We start from the raw sequence: 10360 nt of genomic DNA, 5'->3' as shown, positions 1-10360 counted from the left end.
GCGCGTGCGGAGCTGGTCTGTTATAGACCGTAGGGCCCTCCTTGCTTGCAGGGTGTGCCAGGAGAGATCCTGGTAGATCTTTATCTCATGTCCTTGAAACAGCATGGGAGCTAAGGTATCCCTGAGGTGTTTCAGTATATCTTCTTTTAGAGCATAATAATGAATACGGCATATCATATCTCTTGGTGCATCACCTGTAGCTGTTTTGGGTCTCAGAGAACGATGTGCTCTATCCAGAACAACTGGGGAGTCTGGTTTACGGTTGAGTATTAGGTTAAATAATGTAGCCAGGATGTTATAGAGATTTTCCCCGTCAGCTTCGGGCAGTCCCCTTATGCGAAGATTATTTTTTCTGCCCCTGTTATCTATGTCGTCGAGAGAGCGTTGCAGCATAGATAGGTGCCTCTCTTGGGCTTGGACTTTAGCTGAGAGGGAGTGCATTAGGGTTTGGTGGGACCCCCTTTCATCTTCCAGGTCCTGCACTCTGCGGCCTACTGGTTTTACTTCGGAGCTGAGGCCCTCCATTTTGTGCTGAAAGGTGGCTTCTAATTTTCCCAGCATCTGTGCAGGGTCAGCTCTGGACGGCAGGTTTCGCAGTATTTCTTTAATGTCGACATCCATAGAAGTGTGCGAGGCCTCCGACCCCATGGAACTCGGCGGGTCTGAGTCAGTGTTTACTGCCGCCGGCGCCATATTGTTTTCGCCGAGCTCCGACACGCGGTCAGAATATTCTCTAAATAAACAGGTTACAGTGCCCGTTTTTCCTGCAGGAGTCTTCCCTGCATGTTGGGATGCCGGTTGGGCTTTTTTATGGTTCCCCATTGTGGTGAAATACCTCCGTTTTTCGCGGTTTTCTTCCGTGTAGCTCAGGAGCTGAATCAATGTGCTGCCATGTAGCTCGGCTGTCGGCCACGCCCCTTCCTCTTTCATTTGTTTTGTGATACAGTCATTGTCCATTTAGAAGATTTTAATTTCAGACAAAACACAGACACAATTCTGAAATCAAATACACAAGTTAGATGTGTTTGTAAGTGCTTGTGCTTGTAAGTGTGTTGGAAGATGTGTCACTCATGAATGACTCTTCAACGTGTTTTATTTTTAAAGCTACATCGGTATATTAAGAATATAAAATATGGAATTGATTCAAGGAAAACAATCCCATACTTTGATCAAAATGGAGAATTTGTCTATTATCACATGATTATAAACCGGGTGCTTTTTAAAGATGACATTTTGAAAGACATTAATGTGGGTAACTACTCCCCATGGGCACCAGAAAGTCAGCAGTTAATTCTTAATGAACAAGCCATATCATGGAAAACTGCAGGAAATAAGGTATAACATTTTATTTTTAATTTTGCTATTTAGCATGTTAAAGTGTATTAATTAAACAATCAATTATAGTGAATTAAAAATTCAATGCTAAAATTGCATAATTAGAAAAAATGTAAAAACATAGGATAAACTGAATTGGCCAATTAGTTGAATCTATTTTTACCAGGGGCTGGAGTGGAAAAGGTTAACAGGGGGTATTGAGATTGGCTGACAAAGACTGGAGGGGAAGGGGTTAACAGTAGGTAGTGAGGTGGGCTAACAAGGGCTAATGGGGAAGGAGATATGCATTTTTTAACCTATACAGTTCCTTTAAATGTGGACCAGACTTTAACTTCAGAGTTGAAAATTAATTGTTTATTAAAATAAAGTTCAAAATCCCTTGAGCTCTCAGCATATACCACTGGGTCATTTAAGATATTCTCTATACAACTGCACACAATTCGATATTACCTGCCCTAGTACGTTCTTGTTCTGCTTGTTCTTTTTTTCGCTTCTCCCCTCAACTATACCAGATATGTGGTATAGTTGTAGATGTTGCTTCATGATGGCACTGGTGAGATGACCATTCACTCACTCCATACTTCCTTCCCAAACAATTTGCACTCAGCTTTCTTGGAGGCACTAAACATTCTCACAAACTTGCTTTGTTGGTGCAATACACCAATACACCATTCGTCTTCCCTCTGCTGAAGATGCAGGTGAATTGGCATTGCTGAAAATGGAAGCTGTCACAACATTAACCTGTACATATGTACACTTGCCTTTTTCTGATTAATGTTATATTGTTGGTGGTAGACATTGTGCTGGTGATGGTAACATTGACAGTGGGTTGGTTATTTGTGTAAGTGGTAGCAGGTGCAGCTGATATCTCAATTGGATGAGACAGTTCAAAGCAGATGGAGATGGACCAATAATATGCAGGAGGTAATGCCTGCTGCCTGCTCTCTCCACACTATCCTCTTCTTATTCCTCTCTTCTATCATACTCAAAGCTGGGTGGTATGGAGTTTATGGGCCTGAGGAAAAAGTGATATGTCTGCAGTGTCAGGAGAAACAAACTTATTACCACCAGATTCCTCACCATCACAACACCAGGCATTGCTGACACTGCTTTGGTACTCTGCTCTAAGTCCTCCTAAAAAAGAGTTGTTCTATTAGCCCTACAAAGTAGACTCTGTTGCACTATCCCTCAGTTGCTTATCTGGGGGCTCAAAGAAGATATAACGCTTGAACTAGCTGTGGTAGAAGTAGCCAGTGAAAGTGGAAGCTACAGCATAAGTTATTGAGTTAAGAAGCCTCCAGGGTTAAATCAGACATAAAGGACATTGTCAGCTTGAGTGGTATGAAACCCGAAGAGTATTATATTAATGCATTATATTAATAATAATATTAAAAATATTAATTAAATATCATGGGCTTTTTTGTGTGTTCTCTTGGTAGTCGTGTGAGTGTTCAGTTCTATTATGGAGTAGAAGGGTACCCTAGAGCTCCGATAGGCCTTACACCACACACTTTGATGTGCAAGCGGTCACTCGTAGTGCGCTGCCTGGGAGACATAATGTGACTGGAGGTCAGAGGTTGCAGCCTGCCCCTGGCATTTGTGCTTGCACATGTTAGGGCTGCTGCGACTTAGGAGTGCTGTTGGAGCAGCGATGGAGTGGAGGTAAGCACTGACAGACATTTTACTAAATCAAGTATCCTAGGTTGAATACAGCTAGTAATGCTGGTTGTAGCTGTAGTGGGATTGGACATGTCAGTAATCCTCATAGCCAAGGAAGAGGTATTCCAACTCACAGAGGCGATGGCATGACTGCTGATGGTGGATTGGGGAACTGGACCCCTTCCCTGACCCTCCCTCAATTTTGTCTTGAGATTAGTACATGACTTAATGATGATGGATTGTTTTTTCTTGTTAGAATTAATTAGGTAAAGTGAATGACTGTGTTGTGTGAAGAATAACAGCAGAAATACATGTTTATGTTGCAAAATGATTTAGTAATTGTTGGATTATTGATGTAATGCTATTGTGTTTGACGTTAAGAAACACTGTACGGTGCTCACATATTTGCAAAGACACATGAAATGAACACTGTCAGAAAATTAAAGTAGGATATTCTTTCTCCAAACAGTTAACAGTAGATTAGTGAACTGGTTTAACATTAGGACCAATGGCAGTCAATGGCGGACATTTTGTTTCCCGAACACAGGCAGCGATACATGGTCGTCGAATATCTGGAACTATTTTCGGCCTCTCAAGGCCACGAACCCGGGCAAAGATACGTTTGGGAGTTAGGTAATACTGATTGGGGCAGCATTCACTATCTAAAAGACAGGGGGAGCATTTGTTGGTGTTCGCACAGAAACCCATACACACCCTCAATTCTCTGGTACTGTTTTAGGCTATCACTTCATGGGCGGTCGGTCAGAACTTTACCGAACATCGATTCGGTTCTACCAAATGGAAATGAGCACTATTTTTACAACGTGGGTGCTCAGATCCGGGCTATTCGGGGATACAAGACTTGTGGGCTTCCTGTAAAATGTGATTATGTTTTTGGGGTGTTTTATGTACGTTTCATGTATTTCCCTGTAACTGAGAGATAACTGAGTTACTCAGTTTTGACTTAATTATCTCTTAGACACAGTGACGCCTGGGAGGGGCTTGTGTATATTTTGAATGCAAAAAAAAAATCATTTTTTTTGCTACCTCTTGATTGGACAGGAGATGCAGTCCACGTGATTGGTCATATTTCTTGTTCATCATGGATACATTAGCTGCTTATTTTCTTCCTTTAAATCCCATCCTCGTTTTATCTGGTACCAGAAATGCACTCCAAAACATGTGACCCATTTTTCCTCCATGCTTGTTTCCTGACAGTTTAGTCCTAGGCTTCTGGCACATGGTGGCTCAGAAATTAGAATTTTGTCTGCTTACCAGATCGGGCCTAATTCGACCCTATTGGAGTTCTTTCTAAAATTAGTCTCCAAGTCTAGAAGACAGTAATGTGTAACATTTAGTATTTAATGTCCTTAGATTTTGCAGTTATAATGTATTTCAATATCTAGATTTCTTACTAAAAGAAAAAAAAATACTTTATTACAGATTCCAGTTTCTCAATGCTCTAAAAATTGTTTGCCTGGCTATAGAAAAGTCCTGACTTCTAGCATACATCCCTGCTGCCATGACTGTGTACAGTGTTCAGAAGGAGAGATATCATATTCAATAAGTACGTTTCGCAGAAGGTATTCGATAACATAAGAAAAACATGGTCTTTGTACCTTTCTTTGCTTATTAAAATTGATTGGAGATGACCACTTCTGATGTCTGCTTTAGGATTTGAAGCCTACAAAAGCCAGAAAGCGCATATCTCACAAAACAAACAAACAAAAGAACAAACAAACAAAATCACAATAACCACTTGTAAAATGATAAACCGTATGAAAATATATCTATAAAGATGTGCAAAAAATGCACATTTGTATTTGGTGCCCCCACAGAACAGGAAACTCTTTGCAGCTGCCTACTCTGTCTACTGAAAAACCTCAGTTTGTCACTAATGAACCAAAGACGTTTTAATCCTCTACTGAAAGACTGGCAACCATCTTGTTGTATATTAACACGCTGAAAAATAACCCACTCCGTGGCATCCCACTTGTTGTTAGCAATACAATCAAAATGAAATAATCTAAACTGCACTAAGAACTCCCATGATTATTGTAACTCATAGTTATGGGAAAAGCAAAGCAGAATACAGCTAGCAGAACCTGATTAAAGTCCCAGGACCCTAGCTAGGATGCCAGATGGCAGTATGTGTAACTGAGTATTGTATGTGGGTCAAGGACAGTGGTGGGATTATTCACTAAAGTGAGTATTGAAAGTGAATTTCAAAGACCAGGGTAGCCAAACTAAACACATGGGTCTTAGTGTATTGGGAGAGGGGAGCTTTTCTTTTGTCCCATCATGCCTACCTTTTGGCAAGGGATTTTGTTATCCATAGTTGCCCAGTAGAGTCCATTCTTTGCTGGATCCCTGGTGATCTGGTAGGGGACAACATTGTAGCTCTTAAATTAATCTGCATCTTCTACATGTGCAGACCATGAAGCTTCCCTAATGTAGAGGCAGGGTGCTGGTGGTGGTGGGGTGGGGGGAGAGAGGCTTGAGCACAGAGATGTTTGGATTCTTCTGCCAGCTCCAGGAGGGCCACCTCAAAACCAAAGCTGGAGCTCCAGGCCTCTGTCTGTGCACAGCACTAGGTCATGATGTCTTATGGATAATCTGGCCATGGCGGCAAGCTTCTTCTGAACTAATCTTATGGCCAATTAAAATGAATAATTAGGACATATCAGATTATTTGTATGCAGAACATGTGACACATTAGGCACTACATTGCAGTGCGTACTGTATATTATAGATTCACAGAAAACTAATTTGGAGTTTCTCATTTCTACAAATGTAGACTTGTCTGCAGCAATTTTGCATTTGGTGACTGCTATTAACCTAGTAGTACACACAGATTTAAAATATGCAACCATTTTAATGTAATATGGTAATTTCATCCCTGCGCTATTTGACTTATTTGCTAAACATTAATTGGAATTCTAAGCATTTATGGTTTTCTCGAGCGAGTGACACAAAAATAATACATTTGGGTTATTTTTTTCAGCTGTACTAGTTGTGAAGAAATTATAGTAAAGAAAATTGAAAAAAATTATACTTTGCTATGTTTGCCCTATTTTAAACATTGCATTCATATTTTGTATCGCATACATAAGGGTATATTATATATCCCTATGTGACAATTAAAATAAATATACAGTATAATAAAAATGTATTGACAAAGAACATCAGTCATGAAGAGGTTGATATACATTGACATCATTTTTAGATTCTGGTTGCATTTTTAGGAGTGTATTGTCCCAGAAATGGCTTTAGGTTCTTTATAAATCCCCATAAATACACTGCAAGTCTTAGAAATGGTAATTCTTCTTTTTGTATATTTATGACCCCGTCTGATATATTGCAAGGTAAGGGCCTAGATAGGCCCCAGTTTAATAAGATTTTAAAATAATTCCATATTGTTAGAAAACTTTCTAAATAATTTATCTACAGAAGACACGATTAAGGTTTATGGGAATATTTGTAGATAAATCAGTTGGATTTTTTTTAGCAGTATCGAATTACTTGTAAGCTTATTAAATCGAGGCCCAAATCTCTAATCATTTAAATTAGTCAGTATATCTCAAAATGATAAACGTGTCAATGAAAAATATAGAAACATGCGTATCTTTTATTCAAGTATCCCTGAATATCAATCTGTACACAAAAAAGATCGCAATGTTTTCTGTTACATAGTTAAGGGGTTAAAAAAACTTGACAAACATTTTCACCTATGAATCATTTCACTTTAACTCTTAATAATAGAAGAACCCCCTTTATGTCATTTAGTTGCACATACCAGGCAGATAAATGGTATACTATAAGCATTTAATTACTACAGCTCATTGTGGCATTCATTCTTGGGAATCAATAATCTGTAGTGGCTACTTTGCTTAACCCCTTAAGGACCAAACTTCTGGAATAAAAGGGAATTATGACATGTCACACATGTCATGTGTCCTTAACCCCTTAACCCCTTAAGGACACATGACATGTGTGACATGCCATAATTCCCTTTTATTCTAGAAGTTTGGTCCTTAAGGGGTTAAGGGGTTAAAGTGTTTTTGCCCTTTAAATAAATTCCCCTTTCAGTTCAGGAATGTATCAGCTGGCAATCTTGAAATTATGCATTCGACTACAATTTAGTCAATAAACATATCTCTTATCTCTGCTTTGACAAATATGGCCCTGACACCTCCAGCACTAAAGGTGTACCAGTTCAGGCCTGCTATCGTCTGTGGGTTTCTTTATCTAACCTGTACCACTAACTGCTCAACTGAGCACGTTACGTTGGCTTAGTAGCAGACTCACCTGCAACCCAGGATATACTGTGGTTGTATTTATAGTAACTAGCTCGTTCCACTGGTGTTGCCTAAACTTGCATGTGTTCCAACCAAGACCTCAGCAAAGAGACAAGACTCATGCTTCTTGCTGGCAACTTATAAGACCATCCTTTATTTCTGTAGCTCCCAGCTTTCTTTAAAAAAACAGGACACAGGAAATGTGGTTACAAATTATTTATACCAATGGGAAACAAACACACAGACGTTATTCTTTACTTGTCAGTACCCATGTGGGATGGGAGACCTATCTGAGGGATATAAATTATGTTGAGCTAATTATTTCCAGGGGATAATTGGACATTCCAAAGGAAAGGATTGTTCTCCACCCTCTATGTTGATAAACACTTAAACACAGTTTATACCTAGAGCATCAGACCTAATGTTTGTAAGCACAAGATGGATTGCCTTAATTATCTGGATTGTTTCTAAAGGTATGCAATACAGTTGAGATTATAACTAATAAATATTCCAGTTTTGTCACATCTGATAATAAATATTTTCACAGAGTTTTGTAGCTGATACTTTGTGTGTTTTCTGTTATTCTTCAGACAGTGAGAACTGCATAAAGTGTCCAGAATACGAATGGCCGAATGAAAATAAAAATCGCTGTATTCCTAAGGAAGTGGAGTATCTTTCCTACATGAATGATATTCTAGCTGCTTTATTTGCTGTAATTTCTATTTTATTTTGTATTTTGACCCTTCTTATACTAAAGGTTTTCATTTCATACAGAGATACCCATATTGTCAAAGCCAATAATAGGAACCTCAGCTTTATTCTTCTGATTTCCATCGCCCTGAGCTTCATCTGTGTGTTTCTCTTTCTTGGTCGTCCCCTGGATATAACATGCATGCTCCGTCAAGTGTCTTTTGGAGTCATCTTCTCAGTGTCTGTCTCCTGTGTGTTGGCCAAGACCATCATGGTTTATATTGCTTTCAAGGTCACTAAACCTGGCAGCAAGTGGAAAACATGGATTGGAGTCAAGCTGTCCAATTCTATCGTTTTAATCCTCTCGTTTATTCAAGTTATAATTAGTATCTGTTGGTTGGCCATTTCTCCACCATTTCAGGAGATGGACACACGCTCTTATCAATGGAAGATCATCATTCAGTGTAATGAAGGTTCAGTTATTGCCTTTTACTCTGTGCTTGGCTACATGGGGTTTCTGGCAACTGTTAGCTTTGTTATGGCTTTTTTAGCCAGGACATTACCGGACAGCTTTAATGAAGCCAAGTACATCACTTTCAGCATGCTGGTGTTCTGTAGTGTTTGGATTGCGATGATCCCAGCCTATCTGAGCACCAAAGGGAAATACATGGTGGCTGTAGAGGTTTTTGCCATATTAACATCGAGTGCTGGACTTTTAGGTTGCATATTTTTACCAAAATGTTACATAATATTTATGAGACCTGAAATGAATAAAAAGTCATGTTTGCTAAGGAAAATAAATTAATACAATTGCAAAAAGGTGTGTTATTTCAATAAATTCATCTAATTAAAAACAGAGGCATTAATAGCTATTACATTGATCTCATGCTGTTTTGTATATTTTTGTTCTACTTTCTGATTGATTTAAGACACACTAAGACTAACTGAAAGCAACAATTATTGAGATACCTAAGGGGGCATGTAGAACTTATTTACAGGTAACACATCCCATTTTCAACTTCCAGATGACAGATTCTTGGTTGGTAATCAAATTTTTTGGTTCAACATTGTAGCGGACCCCGGGTAACCCGACCGGTTACCTCCGCTAATTCCTTCCTTCAGTCACTCAGGAACCCCTCTAGAATATAAAGAGACCAATTTCCCCCCATTAACTCTGTTTATTTCGTCACACAAGATTTTAAATGCATAGACCCCTATATGGGGTCTCCAACACAAAATAACAGGGGTTTTAATCCCATGAAGCTGATGGGGTGGAAAAGGGACAAAGGCACTGACAAGAAATACATTTCACTTAACTATACTTTACAGAGCTGCGCTGCCCCCCCCCCCCCCCCCACCCCTTTGTTGACCCACAGCTTCATATACAGGCACATGTAAAACAGTCCCAAAAATGGCGCCGCAAGCTTGTGGTCCGCGCCAAACAAATCAGGTCATCCATCACATATTCCCCCCATAGAAATAAACAGCGGGCACGTGGGGATATGGTACTCAGTGATGGTGTTCCATCACAAACGTTCTATATTATGAGCTCATTTCATTGCACTGCAGAATTCAAAGTCATTTTTATTTAATGTAATGGTATTGGGTCATATAGACTAAACATTGTAAACACTGTCTTTTCAGAAAAATAGGCAACATTTACAATGAATAAAAAAAGGATTTCTAGTGCTTCCAAAAATGTTAATAGACAGCTAGGACAACCCAAGCCAGAGTCTCTTCTTTCTGGTAGTAGGTAAGATGCAAAAAGAAGAAAGAGGGACGCAGCACCTTGCGAGTGTCTTCTGATCCAGATAGTGCTCAGTGCATGTAAAGGTGCAGGAGACACAATATAGCGTAGTACTTGGTGAAGAAAATCTAAAAATGCACTTACAGTTTATTTGAGCTTCTGATCAGCTCCAAATAGTAGCGATTGGGTGGTATGATCCCCGCCTGTGGATATACTGGTGCAGCAACAATTTTACAGGAAGTGTGTTAGGATCCAGATGCGCTGCATGGGAGTCCTGGCATGGGTAATAGAAGCTCACCGATGCATATGTGGCATAAAAGGAATATAAAAACAACCAATTGTGCTCACTAATAAAAAAGTAGTATTAAAATATTCACAAAAGGAGAGCAAAAATGGTTTTGCTCAATCCAAATAGAATATGTGGTATAATCCCCACCAAGGATATTTCTTGAGTCCTCTTGGATAAAATTTTCTAAAAGCCATTTGGAGGGACCAAAATAGATAAAAAAAAGTATAATCTTTTTCTTACAAAAAGAAAAAAATACACACAAAAAAAAGCATTTTACGCATTTCGCCAAGTCACTCAAAAGTATTTACAGACATAAGTACCATCCCGGTTATCAACAGTTTC

The 10360-nt window shown here is 39.2% G+C and overlaps 1 protein-coding gene across 1 annotated transcript; it reads left to right on the top strand.

Moving 5' to 3' along the window:
• The first annotated feature begins 1074 nt into the window (after window positions 1-1074).
• On the top strand, window positions 1075-8787 carry LOC134585649 (vomeronasal type-2 receptor 26-like). Its single transcript, XM_063441107.1, has 3 exons — window positions 1075-1252; window positions 7883-8004; window positions 8050-8787. The coding sequence occupies exons 1-3, from the start codon at window positions 1075-1077 to the stop codon at window positions 8785-8787; spliced, it is 1038 nt and encodes a 345-aa protein (XP_063297177.1).
• Window positions 8788-10360: the final 1573 nt, after the last annotated feature.

The sequence above is a fragment of the Pelobates fuscus genome, chromosome 1 (assembly GCF_036172605.1).
Source record: "Pelobates fuscus isolate aPelFus1 chromosome 1, aPelFus1.pri, whole genome shotgun sequence".
NCBI lineage: Eukaryota > Metazoa > Chordata > Amphibia > Anura > Pelobatidae > Pelobates > Pelobates fuscus.
The sequence above is the reverse complement of the archived record's forward strand: the minus strand, read 5'-3'. Positions and strand labels throughout refer to the sequence as shown.

Bases quoted from the DNA above. Each gene is read 5' to 3' on its own strand.
- LOC134585649 (XM_063441107.1), top strand. From the start codon at position 1,075: ATGACTCTTCAACGTGTTTTATTTTTAAAGCTACATCGGTATATTAAG. The intron at 1,253-7,882 runs GTAACTACTCCC...GTTATTCTTCAG, and splicing joins TTTGAAAGACATTAATGTGG to ACAGTGAGAACTGCATAAAG. The intron at 8,005-8,049 runs GTAATTTCTATT...CTTATACTAAAG, and splicing joins TTCTAGCTGCTTTATTTGCT to GTTTTCATTTCATACAGAGA.